General features: G+C 43.5%; 1 protein-coding gene across 3 annotated transcripts in view; it reads left to right on the forward strand.

Moving 5' to 3' along the window:
- LOC109893191 (cytokine receptor common subunit beta) overlaps positions 1-22688 on the forward strand; it is a 57551-nt gene extending 34863 nt beyond the window's left edge. The window contains exons 1-14 of one of the 3 annotated variants that reach the window (XM_020486286.2): positions 10179-10281; positions 10435-10568; positions 10847-10976; positions 11197-11357; positions 11555-11709; positions 15539-15683; positions 16061-16196; positions 16387-16541; positions 16936-17069; positions 17263-17446; positions 18050-18146; positions 18815-18884; positions 19552-19661; positions 19777-22688. In XM_020486286.2, the coding sequence (XP_020341875.1) occupies positions 10466-10568; positions 10847-10976; positions 11197-11357; positions 11555-11709; positions 15539-15683; positions 16061-16196; positions 16387-16541; positions 16936-17069; positions 17263-17446; positions 18050-18146; positions 18815-18884; positions 19552-19661; positions 19777-20569 (2373 nt within the window). In that variant the 5' untranslated portion in view covers positions 10179-10281; positions 10435-10465 and the 3' untranslated portion in view covers positions 20570-22688. Of the gene's footprint in view, positions 1-10178; positions 10569-10846; positions 10977-11196; positions 11358-11554; positions 11710-15538; positions 15684-16060; positions 16197-16386; positions 16542-16935; positions 17070-17262; positions 17447-18049; positions 18147-18814; positions 18885-19551; positions 19662-19776 lie in introns of those variants that run through there. The other 2 variants (XM_031827173.1, XM_020486284.2) reach the window with 2 other exon arrangements.
- Positions 22689-23185: the final 497 nt, after the last annotated feature.

Raw genomic sequence — 23185 nt, forward strand, 5'->3', positions numbered from 1 at the left:
GTACAGTGCAACCAATTACTATATTTGATGATACAATATCTCCTTCTTTGGAAAGGCACCGAATACCCACAAGACAATTCTAAGAGCACATTTATTTCAGAGAAAGAAAGAGGAACTACTTGCTGCTTAGTTTGGCACTTGCTTCCAGGAAGTTAAAGCAAGTGAAACACAACGACACACTAAGACACTTCAGAGGGCTATACTACAAAGCAGAATCTAGCCAGCTAACTTTGATAAATAACTATTGATTTTCTGGTTAATTAAGAAAGCTAAACTTAGATATGTGTTTTTGGTTGTTGAGCTAATAAGACCATACCCATGTCAAGCTTATCTTTAAAAAAAAATATATATATAAAAAAATATTTAGGCAAGTTATCTGGCTAACTCTTTGATCCTAGTTCTGCCGGTCTCTAGATGACAGATAGTTACAATGTGTCATGTTTACTCCCGCTCCGTTATGGCAACCCATCATTGCGCACACCTGGCAACCATTATTACACACACCTGTGCCCCATCATTACGCACACCTGGACTTCATCACTACCCTGATTACTCCCCCTTTATTTAGCCCTCAGTTGTTATCAGTCCTTAGGTGTTATTATTTTCTCTCAGGTTCAGTATGTGGCGGCATGTTTGTTCCTCACGGCGTGTACGGTACACAATGTTAAAGCATTTAATTGGCAGACAGATGGTGAATGGAAAAGGGAGTTGAACACAAACAAACTGCAATGTACTGTTACATCCCATTCACACTCTTTGACTTTAATCAACCAATCAATCACATTTATTTGACAAGGCCCTTTGGGGTGGCAGCATAGCCTAGTGGTGTGAGTGTTGGACTAGTAACCAAAAGGTTGCAAGATCAAATCCCCAAGCTGACAAGGTACAAAATCTGTCGTTCTGCCCCTGAACAAGGCAGCTAAACCCACTGTTCCTAGGCCATCATTGAAAATAAGAATTTGTTCTTAACTGACTTGCCTGGTTAAATAATGGTCAAACAAAACATCAGCAGTTGTTGAACCCAGCCTAGACACCAAAAAGCAGAAGTGAGAACACAGCGGCCAGACAAAAACTCAGCAGAGGGAAGAAACATAGAAAGGAGACCCAGGTCAGATGTGTGATCCATCCTCTTCTGATTGGACTGAGTAGAGATTAAGAGTATGCCAGCTTGTTTAAACCTAAACAACAAGGTCATAGTCCAACATAGTATAATTGATAAGCCACAGAAAGTGACGCTTTTGTGAAAAGTCAAATGGTGTTTTCTGAAATGCTAAACAACAACCATGTCTGACTGACTAGAGTGATGTTTCTGAGTACGTTACCAGGTGGGGTCTGGTGGGAGTGAAGTGAACAGCTTTGCTGAGAGTATCTGATCTGAGCTCAGTGACTCGGGGGTTAATTGTCTGTGTGGCTTTGATACAGACGTGCCAGGTTTGTCATTAGAAGGGCACTGTATGACTGCTGCTCATGAGGGATAGGGGTGAGGGGCCTTACAGAAATAGAATGGAATCAAATAGAATTGAATTGAATAGAATTGAATAGAACAACTTTATTTGAATACAGTAGAACAGTAGTTGTTCAAAGAGGTTACAGCCGGGGACAGATGGCACAGGACTATGGCTTATTTGTGGTAGTTATGGAGGTGAAGTAAAAACAACATAATAAGGACTTGCTGCATCCCAAATCATTTTCTGGGTAAAAGTAGTGCATAATGTAGGGAATTAAGTCCCATTTGTGATGCAGACCCTGACTTTATCACAGGCCAGACTCTAGTGGAATATGAATTGAAATGGGGAAATTACAGCACTGGGTAATGTCCTACCGTCCACTAGGGGCAACGCGAAGTCTCAGAATGAATTCCTAAACTTAACCGTCAAGGTAAGTTTTGGTTTCACTTTTGCGCTGTTTGACGACTGTCAGCTAACGTAGGGGAGACCGGGGAAGGTTGTAGCACTTTTAGCATTTGAAAAAGTTCTCAGAGATTGTTGGAGCTACTACAGTACATTCAAAATGCGATAGGAACAGCTTCCATCTGTCTGCTACAAATTGGCATTAACTCTCTAAATCAAACAAACAAGGTGTGAAATGTTACAATTTACCCCACCTCCCCGGTCAGTAACAGGGCTGGTAGTGAAACGTAACCGTTTGAAAAAAATTCTAAAATCATAACTGTACTATTTGTGTTGTGGAGAAATGACCAGGCAGGAGACAGGAGTACAGTTAGTTTTCGTTTCGTCAAAACCCCTCGTGCTTTACAGTTCCCGGCACCCCAGTGCGCATGTGCCACCCCAGGTGTAGTAACGTAACACTGCCGTAATGCATTACTGCTTAGTAACAGCACAGTAACTAATATAAACAGATGTAGATCCCAGATACTACACTCCTCCCCCATAGTGTTTAACTCCCAGAGAACAAGGTAAATATGTTAGGTAACTACTAATGCAATATCTGAACAATGCATTCTTAAACATTTTTCAACTACTGGGTTGAAGCAGACTTTTCAGAGCCCAGCACAAATCCAGGGGATTATTCTGCCCCGAAGATGGAGTTTGTGTCCTAATAACTAACCCAGGTAATGTCCTTTGTCTTTCCTTTTATCTAGGACATATTAAAGTGTTTGTTTTACTGTCTGTTACCTCCTTAACCAGCTCAACTCACAGGTCAAGCTTTTGAGGTGCCCTTCGCTGTCGAATAGGATATCTCCGCTCCTCCTGGGCTTCCGGTGGTGGGCCAGGTTCGGGTGGAAGGTCAGGCTCTGTCTCTCCCGTACGTCCACAGTCAGGAGAATAGTCCTGGGGGTCGTTATTGTTCTTGTTCTCTCGGCATGTCTCTGCTGGGGCGTTGGACCGTAGCAGATGATCCACATGAACGTTGACCTGACGATGACCAGTTTGGACTTGGTAAGTCAAAGGTCCTCTGCGTTGCAAGATCACACCTGAGTTCCACAGGCGGTTAGGGTGTCTGAAATCACGTACCATCACCCTCTCTTCCTCTTTGAATTCTCTGACAGTCTTTGAGTGTCTGTCATGAGCTTTCTTCTGCTGTAGCATTTGCTTTGCCACAGTGCTTGACAAGTCTGGTTTCAACAATGTCAGGCGGGTACGTGGTTGGCGTTTCAGAAACAGTTCAGCTGGTGTACATTCCGTTACTGTGTGTGGTGTGTTACGGTAAGTATACAGGAACCGCGGAAGCCTTTGGTGGGTGTGCACAGACTGAACCTGGAGTCTAGTCCAGGCCTTCTTAAAGGTTTGCACGGCTCTCTCCGCTGCTCCGTTTGATGCCGGATGGTAAGGTGGTGACAGGATGTGCCTTACTCCATTGTTCTTGAGAAACATTTCAAAATCGTTTGACGTGAACGGAGGGCCATTGTCCGATACGAGCTCCTTGACTAGTCCAAAGGATGCAAACAGGTGTCTGAGGAGATTGATGGTCTTCTCAGCTGTGGTCAGTTGAGTAGGGAACACTTCCATCCACTTGGAATGGACATCAATGACAACAAGGAAATGTTGCTTGTCAATTTCGGCGTAATCCACATGGATGCGTTCCCAAGGTGTAGCAGCCCAGGACCATGGATGAAGAGGCGCAGCAGCAGGCTTGTTGTGAACAGCTTCACAAGGTGAGCAGTAGCCTACATGCTGTTGAATGTCCTGATCCAGTCCAGGCCACCACAGATAACTGCGAGCGAGTGCTTTCATTTGAGTGATCCCTGGATGTCCCTCATGCAGGTCAGATACCAGTCTCCTCTGGAATTTGTGAGGTACCACCACCCTTGATCCCCACAGAACACACCCTTGATCAGTGGACAACTGGTCTTTCTTGTCGATGAATGGACGAAGGTTATCGTCATTTACGAAGGTTGGCCAACCGCCTAATGTTAAGTCCAAGACTTTGGATAGCACTGGGTCTTTCCTTGTTTCCTCTGCTATGTCAGAAGCAGATATGGGCAGTTCATCAATGAGAGAGATCTGGAAGACTGCTCTATCATCTTCACTGTCTGAGTCACTATTGCATGGTAGTCTTGATAGTGCATCGGCATTTGCGTGATCACTGGATCGTCTGTACTCAATCTCGTAGTCGTAGGCTAACAATATCAGAGCCCAACGTTGCATTCGAAGTGCAGCAAGGGTTGGTATAGCTGATTTTGGTCCAAGGATGGCCAACAGAGGCTTGTGATCTGTCAGCAGTTGGAACTTCCTTCCGTAGAGGTATTTGTGAAACTTCTTCACTCCGAATATTATGCTCAGGGCTTCCTTCTCAATTTGAGCATAATTTTTCTCACTTGGTGACAGAGTCCGTGATGCAAATGCAATAGGGTGTTCTTCACCTGACGGTAGAACATGTGAGATGACGGCTCCTACTCCGTATGGAGATGCATCACACGCGAGTCTCAGCTTCATCTCTGTGTTGTAGTGGGCAAGCCACTTGCTCTTTAGCAGACGCTGTTTGCAAGTCTTGAATGCTTCTTCGCATTGTGGGGACCAATTCCACTTTGTATCGGCCTGCAGCAGTTGGTGAAGTGGATGCAACAATGTGGACAAGTTTGCCACAAACTTTCCGTAATAGTCCAGGAGCCCCAAAAATGACCTCAACTCTGAGATATTTGTGGGTGCTGGTGCGTTTACGATTGCTTCCACCTTGCTGTTGGTTGGGTGCAGGCCTTGTGCATCAATCTTGTATCCGAGATACTCCACTGAGTCCTGGAGGAACTCACACTTGCTGCGTTTCATTCTCACTCCGTATTTTCCAGTCTTGACATCACTTTGTCCAGCACTACAAGGTGCTCTCCAATGGTTGGTGCTGACACGAGGATGTCGTCCATGAAGCACACAACATGGTCTATACCGTCCAAGATCTGATCCATTGTTTGTTGGAATATCGCTGGAGCTGTCGAGATTCCATAGGCCAAGCGATTGAATCTGAATAGCCCCTTGTGTGTATTGATGGTCAGATACTGTTCTGACTCCGGTTCCAGCTTCAGTTGCTGATAAGCGAATGCCAGGTCCAGCTTACTGAAAACCTTCCCACCAGCCAGAGTGGCAAACAGATCTTCAGCGTTTGGTAGTGGATATTCCTCTGGTAGTATGCAGCGATTTACTGTGACCTTGTAGTCACTGCACATTCTGACGGTCTTGTCTTTCTTTGGGACTACAACAATCGGAGCGGCCCAGTCGCTCCTCGATACTTTCGTGATTATGTTATTCTTCTGTAGGCGGTCCAGTTCCTTCTCTACTGCTTCCTTAAGAGCATAGGGAACCGGACGTGGTTTGTGAAAGATAGGCTTGGTTCCTTCTTGCACTCTGACTTTTGCTGTGAAGTCTTGTATTTCACCGTAGCCATCTTTGAAAGGTTCTTTGTGCGTCTCCAGCATGTTAGTGAGTGTAGCCTGACTCACTCGTTTGTCATTTCTGAGACTGAAGATTTCTCCCCAGTTCAACTTGATCTTTTGTAGCCAGTTTCTGCCTAGCAAGGCTGATTTTTCTCCTTTAACAATGACAAGCAGTAGCGTCCACTCCTTCCCCTCATACCAGACTGGTACCTGGATCTGCTCTAACACAGGAATAGTGTCATCAGTGTATGAAGAAAGGTGGATGGACGCGGGCTGAAGAGGGCACTCTTTCAGTTTTTCTTTGTAGAGTCTCTCTGGAACCAGAGATACAGACGCTCCGGTGTCCAGCTGCATTTTTACTGGTTGTCCCGCTAACTCCATGTTGAGATAGATTCCATCTTTTAGTTGTTGAGCTGTGTACACTGTGAACAGTTCCAATACTGTTTCAGTTGTACCTTCCTCTTCTTGTGCTGCGTCTGACACGTTGTGCGCTCTTGCTGTGCGTTTTGAAGCCTAACACACTCTCTGTAAATGTCCAACCTTTCCACAATTGTGGCACTTTTCATTTTGGAATCGACATTCACTGTGCTGATGATTATCTCCCCCACATCTGTAGCAACTTGGCTTAGACCTTTGAGATGTGGGCTGCTTTGTTCTTGTGTAACCTTGAGGACGGGACTGAAAAAAGTGTGACTTTTGTGAGCTTTTTCCACCACGTGCATCACTGACCTTGTGAACACCTTTCTGACGTTCTGCATGTCCCGATAGCTCAATAGTATCCCTGTGGGCAAGCTCGAGTCCAAGTGCTATATCACAGGCTTTCTTAAAGGTCAGGTCCTTCTCTGACAGGAGCCTTCTGTGATATGCTTCACCTGTGAGACCACATACAAACTTGTCTCGGAGAGCATCATCAAGAAATCGTGCAAACTCACATGTGCTTGCCAGCCTTTTCAAAGCAAGGATGTAGTCAGCCATGGTTTCCCCTTGACTCTGGTGAGGTTGGTCAAATCTGAAACGTTCTGCAATGAGAATTGGCTTAGGCTTGAAATACCTTGAAAGAGTTTCAGTCAGTTCTGCATAGTTCAACTCCACTGCTTTCATTGGTTCAATGAGACCTTTCAGCAATCCATACTCAGTTGGACCCAAAACACTGAGAAATACGTCTGCTTTCTTTCCATCTTTGATTTAATTTGCAGCCAGCCAACGCTCAAACGCTCCAAATAGGAATCAAAATCCTCTTTTGTAGCCTCAAACTCTGGTACTCGACCAATGGTTGCCATTTTCACAGTTAATTGTTCAGTTTCCTTATTCCTTGTATTCCTTCATTTTCATCTAATTCTTCACTTCCAACGTTTCTGCAATTACTTCATTCACTGCACTCATTTGTAATAATGTACACACCGTGTTACGTTCCTTCTTCCTTTTTTTTGGGGACAATATTTCTCCACTGAGATCGCCTAATTCCAATGGGTTCAACGACAGTTTTAAATTTATTTAACCACCAGAGGGCAGTGTCGCTATTCTGGACTCCAATAGTCTTGCTACTTGGCAGCTCCTGAATACTGTACTAGCAGTGCTAGCAGTGCTTAGCCTTCTCTACTGGCGAAAGAAAAAAAAAATAACTGACGAATTACATAATTATTTTGAGTCTCATTACTCACGCAACATTCTTCCCTTCAAGCAATGTCCGTTTATGTAGTTTAATCACCTCGTCGCCACTGTAATATTTGTGTTGTGGAGAAATGACCAGGCAGGAGACGGGAGTACAGTTAGTTTTCGTTTAGTCAAAACCCCTCGTGCTCTACAGTTCCCGGCACCCCAGTGCGCATGTGTATTTCCTATTAGGTGTAGTAGCGTAACACTGCCGTAATGCATTACTGCTTAGTAACAGCACAGTAACTAATATAAACAGATGTAGATCCCAGATACTACAATAACATTGCCGTGTTTCAAATTTTGTGCGGCAGAAATAATAAAATAATAATACAAATCCTAATTGTTTAATTTTACGTTCCATTTGCTGTCCCTTCTCAACTAAACAACATCTGACAACTAATCAACAACATTTGGATTTGGATTTGAATTCCTCACGTGAACACGTGTGATCTTGAGGGATCACATGTGCTTTTATGTAAAGTTAATGTGATAACGTGACAACATGCGAAGCAACATGTGACAACATGATTTCATGTTAAATAAATGTGGGGATGCAAAATTTCAACATGTGATACCATGTGATACCACGAAACTACACTATTTGTGAAATGTCACATGAGAAATGATGTGGAATAATGTGCAAATGTGTTTTTGGAACACTTCACATGAGATATTGAGGGGATTTGAGTATCGGACACAGGTTGCCCCGGTGTGAGGAGTTTGCCCCGGGTGAATAGTGATTGCATTCGTTTTGGAAATGTGAAGTGTTCTAAAAACACAGCAAATGACATGTGAAATGTCACATGGGAAGTTTTCCAAAACCACATGTGTCTTTCCATGTTTGTGTGTGATTGGTGTGTGTGTATGAGTGAATGCTGGACATGCTCACTGAATCAGAGTCACAGTTGTAACCTTGGTATGGTAGTACTGGGGTACAGGCTTGGAGGGCCCATAATTTGTATTCCCTTAGGCTTGTTACAACTAACCCTGACCCTTGCAGCCATTAGTTATCTTCAAGTTTAGCTAAGTTCAAACTTTAGCATTGCTAACTTACATCAAATATATCTACACACACCGGTTATAAACCTGATATAGGTTTTGATTCTAACAACAAAGCAGGCGATGCCATCACCAACAAACATTTTTTTTTACCTCAAAATCATATTTCTGTCAATAAAATCTGCAAAGTCTATCACAGGGCCTTGTTTCGTCACATGAGGATTGAGGACTAAACTGACCATGTGCACAGTGAGTCACATGATTCTAGCTTGTTCCCGATGAGAGATATTGAGTGTTACATCTATCCTGTGTTACAACCATCCCCGGTCTCCCCTATGCCAAAATATACCTTAAATAAGACAGCCACACAGTCCATAATCTACAGACAGCACCACAGCCTGTCCCACACACCATCATTAAAATGGCTATGGATTGGCGTATCTCTGTTGCTGCATTTATGGCGGTGTTTTCTTTGGAACTTGTGTTGCTTTATCATTATCCTCCATTGTCACTGTTCTTTCTGTGTTGTGTCGCAGTAATGATGTTCGATTGTAGGTTTTGGCCTTTGAGTCAGCTTAAAAACCTCATCAGTGGTCTATGTGAGTAACATACACTTAACAGAGTCAAATCGTCACCCTGCTAGGGACTAGACAGGAGTTCTTCTACAGATATCGAGCCTCTCCCTTCACGCCACAGTGAGCAGGATAAGCTGCTCTAGCAGCCCAGCACAGCTCCAGACTCCTGTTCTGAATGGCACCCCATAGGCCTCTGTTCATAAGTAGTGCACTATGTAGGGAATGGGGTGCCATTTGGGACACAGAATCCAGACTCAGGCGTTTCCCTGTCTGTCTGTGTGCTAGCTAAGGACTGGTGTATTATACAATGGATTTGCTCTGCTACTGAAGTGCAGTCCTGGCACGCCAAAGGGACATAAAGGACATCAATGGTTTGCGTCCCAAATGGCACCCTATTCCCTATTTAATGCACTACTTTTGACCAGGGACCATAGGGTTTTGGTCAAAAGTAGTGTACTATATAGGGAATAGGGTGCCATTTGGGACGAAGCTAATTACTGTACTGACATGACACTGCCTGAACCAACTAAGACACTTCACTGATCAATCTTCACACTGTTCAGTAGCACGTCACTGGAAATCCCCAGCACCCATAAAAGGCCTAGGCTAGAAGCTCACTCTTGTGTAACAGCAAGACAATTATAAGATGACAGAAAAGGAATATGTTATTTTAGAAAAATTGTTTGAAAGTGATATTCATAATTTATGCATACTATACATACTAAGCTACTTATATTACCCTTGGGGCAGCATTTCATTCCATACTATAGCCCTATGAGCACAATACGTGAAATGATGTTGAAAAGACACATTTTTTGTTGAAAATGTTGAAAAGATACCCGTTTGGTTGAAACTATGTATTTGTGGTTGAAAAGTGTTTTTTCAATGTTTTGTGCTCACTGGGAGTGTACGGATCACACTGTTGATTAAGTGTAATTTTTGACCACATGGTAAACAGTCACATGAAAAGAGGAAGCAGATAAAGTTGAGGCAACAGACCGAACACATTTGGCATGAGTCTTGACGTTTCCTTGCACATCATAACTTCTTGGAAATAGAACAACAGAATTCACTGAACATTGAATAGGAGACTAGGCGAGAACAACTTAAGTTGTATAAATGAGCTTATATATAAGTGTTAATTTTTGGGGATTCTTACCATCTCTTTGTATTTTAACCTCTATCCCACAATGTATTCTTAGAATGCTTATTTAGAAACGCACGCACAGACACAGACACACACATACACAGAGACACAGAGACACACACACACACACACACACACACACAGTATCTGATGGGGATTTCTCAACGCCACTACAGTCACAACTCTCTGCCACTTTGTTTTCATGCTTCTCTTCCAAAATGTCTGTGCCTGATAGAAGGACATCACAGTGAAGACAGTACCACAATCATAAGAAACAGAGGCTACGTCCAAAATGCCACCATAATATGAAGTTATATACTATTGACTAGGTCCCATAGGGTAGTGTGCACTATACATAGGGAATAGGGTGCCATTTGGAACACATTAAGCCAGAGAAAGCAAACAAGGGTGAGACGAACGGATGTGTGGTTACAGCGGATGGTGGGAGGAACATCAGAGTCACTTAGTGAAGAATATACTGTAAGTGAAGTGAGTGGTAATGATGTCATTTTTTCCGAGAATTGTGATATTTGCGTGTGTGTGCACGTTCATGAGAGAGAGAGTGAGTGAGTGACTGAGTGAGTAAGACTTTTTGTATCTGAGCCATTTTTCTCTGAACTCTGACAGGTATAGCAGTCAGTCCACATAATGCGGGCCCAGGATGGTCTAGATCTAGAAAGTTAATTACTGAGACCCACCTGCTGAACCTTACCCATGTTCTTCTGCTCCAGGGGACCAGTCCTCCTGCGCTCCCCGGGAAACATGCTCCTCTTCTGGATATCTTGTGGATCACTTCTCCCTCTCCTGGTCCTTTGCAATAACGGACAAGAATGCTGCACCATCCAGGACAACACACAATATCATGGTAGGGTCTAAGTCTAAGACTCTTTTTTTAGCAGATATCGATGACAACAAAATGTATCATTTAGTCATATGGTTAGATGTTTAATTGTAGACATTATAGAAAGTCTCATTAAGATACAGACACAAGCACAACACTGCCACCCACTTGGAAATGTATTTTTTCCAGAAGTGATTGTAGATCATATTTTCTACCCATATAGAGAGAACTGTACACCATACAGCACAATGTGTTCTAATTATATTGTCTATATCCTTCTTCCCACTCCGTCTCTCCCATAGTGTCCCCTGTGCTTGAGTCCCTGCGGTGCTACAATGACTACAGCTCCTACGTCCGCTGTAGCTGGGAGGAGAGTCCACACCCGTCCTCACAGCCGTTAGCCCTATTATACTGGGACAGCCCTGAGAACCGGTAAGGATAGAGCTGATGGGGTGATGAGAGGACAGAGAGAGAGGGAGGGAGGGAGGGAGGGAGGGCGGGAGGGAGGGAGGGAGGGAGGGAGGGAGGGAGGGAGGGAGGGAGGGAGGGAGGGAGGGAGGGAGGGAGGGAGGGAGGGAGGAAGGGAGAGGTGGACCCCGAAAAACAATGTACTCAATGTTACTCATGTCTCCCTCTTTCTCCGACCCTCTAGTGAGTCCTTGTGTAAACCCTATGGTCAGCGAGCACTGAATCCCAGCAACATCAAGCTCACTGCCCAGTGTCAGTACAACACTAAATACTTTGGCATCAATACCAACCATGTCTTCTTCTTCAATACCTCCTGTCCCCCTGCCCTGCTTCTGTCTAAGAATGGTGAGTTTAAACATTGCAGGACACCTGTCATAAGTCATTGTTCTCAATTATTTTACATTTACATGTTTCATTTTAGTTACAAGTTAGCTAGCAGATGACCAAAGTCAGTCAAATATATATAGGGTCCTGTATCTGTATTTGACTATTCATGTATGTGTTAATTTGTTTTTGACAGTGTGTACATGTGTGTATTACAGTGAGGGTGCGTCCACCAGTCCACCTATCACCGAAGCTTGTAGAGAGAGGGGGCTGTTTGCTCAGCTGGAAAAGCCCCTACCCCCCATCATCCCTCTTGACCCCTACTCTCAACTACCAGGTCAACTACAGGAGGTCTAACCAGGATGACTGGACAGTATGTACTGGAGTAACAAACAATTAGCCTGAGTGCCATATCTTGTTTGTGCTATATATTGCCAACTCATTGTCAAGGACAGCAGGCAAAAAGCGCAAACAAATCTGGGACCAGGTTACATACAATGTGCTCTTAAAGACTCCTATTCATCTAACACATGTGCTTCTGAATCATCATAAATACAGTATACACTCTTAGAAAAATGGGTTCCAAAAGGGTTCTTCGATTGTCCCCTTAGGAGAACCCTTTTTGGTTCCAGTTAGAACTCTTTTGGGTTCCATGTAGAACCCCCCAGGGGAAAGGGTTCTACGTGGAACAAAAAAGTGTTATTCAAAGGGTTCTCATTGGGAACAGCCAAATAACCCATTTAGGTTCTAGATACCACCTTTTTTTCTAAGAGTATTAGTAAACATATTGCTTATGTTTTCTGACCCTCTTGTAAAAAAAACATCATGGCATGAGATATCCCCCGGAAAACAAGCACAAGTTTAGGGTAGTTTTGCTCGGTGACAAAATCATGAATCACTTCTTTAAAATTATTCATCACTACCCCTTTGCTTAATACCCAGTGGTATCACCAGAGTTTCATAACATTTGGGGGCTCAGTCCTGAAGACCAGGGGCTGAGGGGTTTGTGGGTGAGAAAAAAAAGGGCCTTTTCTAAAATCACTTTCCTGTAAATCATTTTATATGACTGGAGACATTACAGTAATATTTTTTTATACCACACAAAGTATCTAAATGTCAAGCTGCTAAAACAAACAACCCATGTCTTAAATGAAACAAAAAGATAGGCCAATGAAAAGAGTGGATACTCAGATCTTAAGTCTACAAGATGAGGAGGAAATTATAGTCCACCAACTTTCCAGTGTTTACTCACTAATTTAATCAGAATTGTTCCGCAAGTGTATTTTTAAATATTGTGAAATACCTTCTAGCTGCTGCCTGCTGTACATTGACAGCCAAAACGCAACAATCAGCTGTTTTATATTTGCCGTAATCGCTCACAATGTGACAAAACACAATCTACAGCAATTATTTTAAATAATTATATCAATATTTCATGTATTTTTATAGAGACAAGGAGTAATTATATCATTTGTCAAATTCAATTTCTATTTATCTGCAGCACTTCCAGTACCCCTTCCTGCAGCGCTATGGTTTCTTCCATGTGATGTCCCCCCAAGGCCCCCCAAGGCCAAAAAAATCAACACTTATTATTATTAATTAAATGGATTGTGGTCAGTAACCCCATATGAGGTTGTTGTATAGGTAGGCCTACTGTTACCATAATATTTTAAATAATCAAGCAGCAAGTAGCCTAGCCTAAAATTACAAGAGAATCAATTCAGTAAATCAATGAAGCCAATAGTGGTTTTCAGCTATACTGTTATTAAAACAATGTAGGACTTTTTAAAACAATAACAACAACAAAAACATGTCAAATTACTTGAATAGACTATAAGGAAAAGTGTACAATGTGTATTCACATCAGTAGGCTAAGGGACTGAAATGCATCAGAAAAGTATTGGAAAGTTCAGGAAAACATCAGGGAAGCTCATCAGGTAGGCTATATAGGCCTAATATGTGTGTGTGTGTGTGTGTGTGTAGAGAACATCTGCATTACTTTTAACTGTTAGACTAATGATCGTGAGCACTCAACTCAACTTAGCTAACATTACCTAGCATAATTGTAACCTAATATCCAAACAGAGATTCAGTGAAAACAAAAATCGGACATTGATTGATTTATCAAGATGAGTTCCCACGCTGTCCCAATCAAAACGATGCTGGAACGATCAGTTGAACACACATGGAAATGGCTTTACATTTATTATAGCCAGTGCTATTGTTTTAGGTAGCCTACCAGAGCACCATTTTATCAATTATTAAGCCATTTCTGAATGAAAGTTGGTACCAACATGAAACCTTTCATTCAGAAAATCCTAAAACACCAAATTAGGCCTACCTTATTATAAATTAGGCCATCATCACTGTCAATCGTGAATGATAATTCACGTTTTACAGGTTAAACGTCCATGCTGCATGCATGCCAACAGTTTGATCCCAACCAGGTTGATGGGAATATGCATTTTGATCTTCTTGAATATGTAAGTAAGGTTGGCTAACCGGCTGAACTAATCACATTTTAGAGCAGATAGAGTTAAACACAGCAACCGCATGAGCAAAAAAATGCTGCATTTCAAAATTGTCATATGAAATTACATTGTGTTTTTGGCATAACCGTAGCCTGCCATTATCATTTGATTATAGTTGGTTTGTTATGTAGAATACTAATGAATCATTAAGTGATCTTGCGAGACATTGCACCATTCTGAGAAATGGCTGCAGGAATGTCTACCACTGCAGAAATGTCCACCAGCACTTGCCAGAAAATGTCATGTTAATTTCTCTACCATAAGCCGCCTCCAACATCATTTTAGAGAATTTGGCAGTATGTCCAACCAGCCTCACAACCGCAGACCACGTGTAACCACGCCAGCCCAAGACCTCCACATCTGGCTTCTTCACCTGCGGGATTGTCTGAGACCAGCCACCCAGACAGCTGATGAAACTGAGGAGTATTTATGTCTATAATAAAGCCCTTTTGTGGGGAAAAAGACATTCTGGATGGCTGGGCCTGGCTACCCAGTGGGTGGGTCTGGCTCCAAAGGGGGTGTGCCTATGCCCACCCATGTCTGCGCCCCTGGCCAGTCATGTGAAATCCATAGATTAGGGCCTAATGAATTTATTATAATTGACTGATTTCCTTATAACTGTAACTCAGTAAAAAATGTGAAATTGTTTCATGTTGCGTTTATATTTTTGTTCAGTATAAGTGGCGCATTCAGTTGACTACAAAAAAAATTCACACCATTGCAACAGCGCAAAAAATGTGGGGCTGACCCAAAATCCTGGTGACGTCCATGTTCTAGCTCGTCACGATCCTTACCAAAGATTAACCACGCCACTATCTAAGACTGAGAGGATATCACACGGCAATAGTTGTAAGGGTTTTCCTGTGGTGAAGGAGAAGCGGACCAAAATGCAGAGTGGTGGTTATTCATGTTCTTTAATAAAGGAACTAGACATGAAATAACTAACAAAACAATAAATGTGCGAAAACCTAAACAGTCCTATCTGGTGCCAACACAGAGACAGGAACAATCACCCACGAACACACAGTGAAACCCTGGCTACCTAAGTATGATTCTCAATCAGAGACAACTAATGACACCTGCCTCTGATTGAGAACCATACTAGGCCGAAACATAGAAATACCCAAAACCTAGAAAAACAAACATAGACTGCCCACCCAACTCACGCCCTGACCATACTAAATAAATACAAAACAAAGGAAATAAAGGTCAGAACGTGACAATAGTATAGAAAACAAATCCACCGGTGGGAGTCACATAAAGATCAGGTCTCTGTCGCAATAGTCTGAAGTGGTTTCCACCCTTTCAAATGCACTGATTCAAGCCACGGGATAGGTGGAAGCAGTTGGAAAGATTCTTTCAGGAAGTCTACATTTACCTGTCCAGACCAGGTGCTTCACACTAGTGCAGATGAAGGGAAGGAAACAAAGAAAGGAACCCACTGGGGACTTAAATCAATGCTGATTCCATGTTATTTCAATGATGTTTATGTTCAATTATGTTGAACCAACGTGGAATAGATCTTGCCACTTTAGTAGATTGAGATGCACACATAATGTGCGTGTCAAATGGCATCCTATTGCCTTTGTAGTACACAACTTTAGACCACAGCCTTGTGGGGCACTATGCCATTTGGGACTCCATATTCTTTGTCTGTTTCTCTCTGTGCAGGCAGTGGAGGTTCAGGACACCCAGCTGAGTGTGAAGGCTGAGGCTCAGGTGCCCGGCTTCCAGTATGAAGCCAAGGTGAGGGCAAGGAGGAAGACAGGACTGTGGAGCGAGTGGAGCCCCCTAGTGACCTGGTTGACTGAGGAGGGTGAGTGGAAACCCTACGTATACATAAACATACTCCATCCTCCGTCCTCCATAATGTAATGTCATACAATGAAATGTATTCGTTTCTTGGCATTGTAATGAGTTTGTAATGAAATTGTAATGAGCGACTTGCGATGGCATGTGATTTGCCAGGGAGTTGTGATCGCGTCATGTTAGCATTGCTCAGTCGTGCATCAATGTCTTCTTTCCTTTTGTTCACTCCCGTCCTCCCTAATTCCCCCCCCCCCCCTCTCTCTCTCTCTCTCTCTCTCTCTCTCTCTCTCTCTCTCTCTCTCCATCTCTTTCTGTCTCATTTCCTCCTGTCGTCCTGTCCTCCTGCTCCCTCCCTCCCTCACCTCCCTTCCCTCCCTCACTCAGACCCTGTGCCAGGCCCCTCCAATGCGCAGTGTGTGTTGGATAATGAGACTACGGTGACATGCAGTTGGGAGGTGAAGAGAGACCTGGCTCAGTTCCTTACCTTCCACCTGTCCTGCAAACACAACCACACGGCACCGTGAGTTAAGATCTGTGTGTATGTCTTTGTGTTTGTGCGCGCTGCATGCGTTCATGTGCGCGTGCCCATGGATGAGACAGAACAGTTGACTACACTTCAGTCTCATGGATGACTACTCTCTTTCACAGCATTGTCCTCCCTCTTCTCCATCCATCCATCCATTTCTCTCTTCCTTTCGCCATCTCTGCAGAGCCCAGAAATGCTGTGATAACACCATGGTCGGCGTTCCATCCAGGGGTCCAGTGCTAGAATACAGCTGCTCCTTCCATGTCCAAGACTTAGAGCAGCTAGAGGTGGAGCTCATCCCCACACGCAACAGCAAAACGTTTAAAACACACAAAAACAGTGAGTCATTTTCACACCGAGACAGGGGTGATATTTGGGGGAGAATAAAATCTCATAGCTGAGACTCAATTTATGATGATATTTGTTTTGATGCAAAAAAAGAAAGAAAATATACTACCTCAGTGATTGTGTATCAGTGCTGCCACTTGGAGTTTATATTGTGGTATTACAGGCACAATTTTCTAGAAGGTATCATTTCAGCCAGTAGTTTAGAAATTAGTGCTCATGAGCCAAAACGGGTCCCGGGAAATTGTGCACAACTGTGTACAACGTCATCCATTTCGTACGATATGTTACGTCCTGCAAAAAATAAATAAATTTGTAAGTGCTTAAGATCCCGTTCAACTCTTTAAAGATTCTTGATGTCTGATTCTTGATGTCTCTCTCCACGCAGTTCGTCCAAACCGTCCACTCAAAGTGCAGATAGAAGAGAGAGATGGGAACTGGATTCTAAAATGGAATCCGCCTGATTTTGATCTGACCTATCAGGTGCACTATCAGGTGCAATACTGGAGTAATGAGACTAAGGTAGGATGATCCAAAAGCAATGTCTTGTCATTTTTCAGTATTACATTTGATCATCTCTAGTTCATCAGGTAAAGAACGCTCATCAAGCGAGATAGACTGTTGCCATTTTAAGCATCCCATGAATAGATAATTTGACAATGACTGATAATTCTACTGTGTCTCACTTGGTTCTGTCCAACCTTCTCTTTTTCAGGAGGATACTACGTTCATCAATGTCTCCCAGGGGTCCCACTCGCTCTCCATACTGGGGGTGTCCCTGCGCCCCTCTGAGTGCTACCTGGTTAAGGTGAGAGCCCTGGTGGTTCCAGGAGAGCGTGATCCTTTTGACGGAGCCCCCTCAGAATGGACCGACCCAGTGGAGTGGACCACAGAATCAGGTAATGGACCTAGATGGTATCTCCTGGTTGAAGCAGGTTTTTAATAGTATTCTGATCTATTGTTGTATTCTATTCTAGCCTGAGAGTGTCTGTTTTTACTATTATGCCAACTCCTTGTCACTCATTGTCATGTCAATTGCTGTATATGCTTGACAATGACAGCAATGGACTTGGAGCACAAACTTGGACCAAGCTAATTCTGTTATTTTTTTCAAATAACTCTGAAAACATATTTTATCAGAGATAACCAGTCTGCACTGAAACAAGTACAAATGGTGGGATGTGAACCATATTTTATTATTTACAATTCATCTAGCCGTGCCAGCCATGCGAGTCAAAATAGCGGAGCTCTAAAAACTATAATATGATTATCTATTCATGAGATGCTGAATGAAAAAGCACCAAAGTTCATATCCCTTGAAGAATGTTTTCAAAAACAAATGTAAAGACCTTCATTATGTATTAAAGATGTGTCAGTCTTATGTGCAGCCACGATATTTGCTTTCATGTGAAATATGAGACACTAATCAATTACTCATCGATAATCATCAACTACATTTTCCACTCTTACATATGCATCTTTTGTCCCATGTCTCCTGGTAGCTTCCTGGTCCATCACCACCTTCCTCTACGTCTTCATCAGTATACTGGTGGCCATTGTCTTCATCGCTCTCTATGTTACCATACCAGCCTGTCACAGGTGATTACTCAGACTTCTTCAACTGTTTCTATTCTTTTTCTACCATTATAATTCACCCTTCAAATCAAACTTTATTTGTCACATGGGCCCAATACAATAAGTGCAGACTTTACCGTGAAATGCTTACTTACAAGCCTTAACCAACAGTGCAGTTCAAGAAACTATTTACCAAGTAGATGCCCTTGTGTTATTACTAGTGTTAGAGCCAGTGCTTCCATACAGGTGTGGTCCCTGAGTTAATTAAGCAATTAACATCCCATCATGCTTAGGGTCATGTATAGAAATGCTGGGCAGGCCATTATTTTGGCTACCATGGCTATGGGAATACGATGACAATGGCCCTATCCACAGGGCACGAGTGGTCACTGAATGGGTTGATGAGCATGAAAACCATATAAACCACATGCCATGGCCTTCTCAGTCACCAGATCCCAACCCAATTGAACATTTATGGCGGCGCCTGAGACAGAGGTTTCCACCATCATCAACAAAACATCAAATTGTGTCATTTCTCATGGAAGAATGGCATCGCATCCCTCCAATAGAATTCCAGAAACTTGTAGAATCTATGCCAAAGTTGTGTTGGTGTTTCCTTTATTTTGGCAGTTACCTGTCATTTCATTCATTCGTCCATCCCATTGATTCATTCGTTCATTTTCTGTCCGTAGGAGGGTAGTCCTGTGGGAGGTGTCTGTCCCGTCGCCCCTCAAGAGCAAGGTACTGGGAGAGGTCATTAAGGTAAGTCTGAATGCATCTGAATGGCTGAGTATTCAATCAGCATTATTCACAAAGCATCTCGCTGTAGACTACTCAGCTATTGAATATATGACAACTGCACTCAGTAATAATGCAAATCATCTAGACTGTGCACAAAGATCATTTTTCATAACCACTATAAATGACATTGTGTGTATCCAGGGCTGTGCACAGACCTTTTAGCGGGCAGGTGCTCAAAATGAAGAAAACAAATGGCAATTCATATCTCGAAATTCCTAACATACTAACTGCCTCTGTAGCGAACATTTAAACATGCTTTAGCATTGGCCTATTTATTTCTGCAACAACACACTCACTTACAAGATTGTAAGCAGGCTAGTTACAGTGCCTCCAAAAGAAATGATTGACATCGGGAAAAGAAGGTCGGCTATCAGCTAATCATTTGTGTCGATTGATGAAAACCTGCTAGTTTGTGAACTTGACAATGTCACTTCGACTTGGGGGCAATGGGTTCAGAACAACAACCGACAAAAACTGTATACAAAAAATATACCGCCACCCAAAAGGGCGAGTGGGAGGGCAAAGGGGCAGGTGGGAGAGTAAAGGTAGACCCCTATCTGTGCACGTGCCTGCATGCATCTTTCATAGTTCATCACTCACAGATAATGGTATGTCCTCTCTTTCCCAGAAATCTCCTGATAGGTTGTTATTCCATGAGAGTGAGAGAAGTGAGAAGACCTACATCTGCAGGGTACAGACACAGGAGAGCAGGGAGGAAAACAGTCTCTGCTCCAGCTGGTAAAACTAGCTCATATCTTTATACTTATTTAACCTACACTATCCAACACTTATAAAAGATAACTCGTACACCTAGCTTCAATACTAACCCTTACCTCACTATGTTGTGTTGCAGCTCTTCAGTTCCATTGTGGTTGAACTCAGATGTAAAAGCAAATGGACTGTTCCATTCCATTACCAAGGAGGGGTGGAAGAAGTATGACCCAAACTCTTCCTCCCTCCATTTGCTGTCTGTGGACAGATCTGGCCCTCCTGCTCTGGACTCATCCGGCTTCAGCTTCAGTGGCCCTTACATCTTCTGTGGCGACAGTTCACCGGCGCCGAGTGAGTTTCTGAGTCTGGAGCCTCCCTGTGAGGAGTTCGACAACACTCTCTCTAACTCTGAACCCACTTCTCCGTCCTCCTCGGAGAGGTCTGCCCCATCCCTCTCGGAGTCGAGTGAGGGCTACGTGGCGATGCCTCAGGTCTGTGCTGGCCTGTCCAGATCAACAGAGGGAGTATCTGATGGTGTTACGAGCGCTGTAGTAGCGGACGACAGTAAGAACACTGGTAACAACAACGGCAACAACGACATCATGGCATGGCCCAAGTCAGCGCTCCTCCCACCCGGACCTAGCTCTATGCCCACCTGCTCACCACCCAGTGAGAATGAAGACCCTCCTCCAGCGTACACACCCCCAACCACCACAACCACCCCTCCCACCTTGCCCCCAGTGGGCCCTACCCTACACACCTCTGGGTACTGCTTCCTCCCGGCCCTACAGGCACTTGGGGGCTGGGGCCATGTGCAGTCTTCTGGACCACCTAAAGGGGGCAGTCAAGAGCAGCAGGCCTGTAGGAGGGAGATGAGGCAGGAGGAGCAGTGCAAGGAGGATCCATATGTCAGACTGTCCCAGCTAGCCACTTAGCTAACTAGCTAACCCCATCTAATGCTGGACTACATGAGGGACTACATGAGGGTCACTGTTCTCAATATTTGATCCATTCTAACACTAACACACCTGCCTCAACTAATCACAAGAGCTTGATTATTAGTTGGACTAGTTCATTCAGGTGTGTTAGTGTTGGAATGGACCACATGTGTAAAACTACTGATTTGTGGTCACTGAAGACTGGGTTGAGATTGAGAAACACTTCTATTTCTGGGAGGGAAAACTGTTGGAGCCTCATAGAGAAGCCTCCCTTGATTACTCACAATGCCCAGCAGATGGCATCACTGTACTTACTGTGTATCTGTTGAACTCACAAGAGGTGGCCTATGGATTCTACTGTAAGGACTAACTACAAACACAGAAGCATACTGCAGTAAGCCATTCCTCTCTGGGTGGTAAGGTGACTGAGGGCCAGATTCCCAGGTTTCCACCACATCACATAGATGGTACATGTGTAACAGGGTGGCACTGTTGAGTTGGTGAATGCAGCCTTATGCCTCTGTCAGTGCCAGTGGCTGTTCCTGTCGTTCCACAGCAGGGGTCGGCCCGCGGGCCGCAAAGTGCTGTGTTACAGAATGCGAAGGGTGATGACTGTCTCCTGGTCGAATGTCATTTGTCACAAGCTTTGTAAACAACTGGTGTAGACTTAGAATTATGGGCCCTTCCCAACAATGCAGAGAGAAGAATATAGAGACGGGGTACCAGTACTGAGTAGATGTGCAGGGATACAAGGTAATTGAGGTTGATATGTACATATAGGTAGGGGTAAAGTGACTAGGCAACCGGATAGATAATAAACAGTAGCAGCAGTGTATGTGATGAGTCAAAAGAGTTAGTGCAAAGAGGGTCAATGCAGATAGTCTGGGTAGCTATTTGATTAACTATTTAGTAGTCTTATGGCTTGGCGGTAGAAGCTGTTCAGGGTCCTGTTGGTTCCAGACATGGTGTATCGGTACCGCTTGCTGCATGGTATCAGAGAGAATAGTCTGTGACTTGGGTGGATGGTGTCTTTGACAAATGTTTTCCTCTGACACCGCCTGGTATAGAGGTCCTGGATGGCAGGGGCATACACACTACCCTCTGTAGCGCCTTGCAGTCGGATGCCAAGCAGTTGCGATACCAAGCAGTGATGCAGTGAGTCAAGATGCCTTTAATGGTGCAGCTGTAGAACTTTTTGAGGATCTGAGGGCCCAGGCTAAATATTTTCAGCCTCCTGAGGGAGAAGAGGCATTGTCGTACCTTCTTCGCGAATGTGTAGGTGTGTGTGGATCATGTTTATTTGTTAGTGATGTGGAACTAAGGAACTTGAATCTTTCATCCTGCTCCACAACAGCCCCATCGATGTGGTAGGAGCGTGCTCAGCTCTCCGTTTCCTGTAGTCCATGATCAGCTCCTTTGTCTTGCTGATGTTGAGGGAGAGGCCAGGTCACTGACCTCCTCTCTGTAGGTGGTCTCAGCAAACTTAATGATGGTGTTGGAGTTGTGCACGGCCAAGCAGTCGTGGGTGAACAGGGAGTACAGGAGGGGACTAAGCACGCACCCCTGAGGGGCCCACGTGTTGAGGGTCAGCGTGGCAAGCTTTTTACTTTCTTTGTTAATTAAATGTGAGGACACCTTTTAAAAATAGAGGGGAAAGATGTAACATGGTGGAACTGTTGAGTTGGTGAATGCAGCCTTGTGCCTCTCAGTGCCAGGTGTGTGAGATTGTTGATTGTAATTAAGGGTGTGGCCTTCAGTATTTTACCTGGCTGTTCTTGTTGTTCTACAGATATGCATTACCATGAGAATTCCAAATTCTGAAGCATATCCGGGGATCTTGCGTTTATGGCAAGAATACCCGTATGCCAATTTGACCCGCTCTCCTTCACCCATGGCATGCCCTCCTGAGAGTATTGTGCAACATGTCCTGTGACCACCAGTAATTGATCTGATCTGTGTTATGCCATAGCTCAGGCATATATCGAATGTAATTGTGGATTTGTATGTCAACTAAAGTTTTTTTATGTCCTTTTTTTATGTTCCAAGGAACATGTATGCCTAGAGATGAAAATATTGTTTTGTTTGCTGTAAAATAAAGTAGTGCGTTCAGAAAGTATCCAGACCCCTTGACTTTTTCCACATTTTGTTACGTTACAGTCTTATTCTTAAATTGATTAGATAAATAAAATCGTGATCAATCTACACACAATGCCCCATAATGACAAAGTGACAACTGTTTTTATAGAAATGTTTGCTAATTCATTAAAACTCTAATTTAAATATCTTACTTACATAAGTATTCAGACTCTTTGCTATGCGACTTCAAATTGAGCTCAGGTGCTTCCTGTTTCCATTGATCAACCTTGAGATTTTCATACAACTTGATTGGAGTCCACCTGTGGTAAATTCAATTGGTTGGACATGATTTGGAAAAGCACCAACCTGTCTATATACAGTGGGGCAAAAAAGTATTTAGTCAGCCACCAAATGTGCAAGTTCTCCCACTTAAAAATATGAGAGAGGCCTGTAATTTTCATCATAGGTACACTTCAACTATGACAGACAAAATGAGAAAAAAGATTTTTTATGAATTTATTTGCAAATTATGGTGGA

This window comes from Oncorhynchus kisutch, linkage group LG6, assembly GCF_002021735.2.
Source record: "Oncorhynchus kisutch isolate 150728-3 linkage group LG6, Okis_V2, whole genome shotgun sequence".
NCBI lineage: Eukaryota > Metazoa > Chordata > Actinopteri > Salmoniformes > Salmonidae > Oncorhynchus > Oncorhynchus kisutch.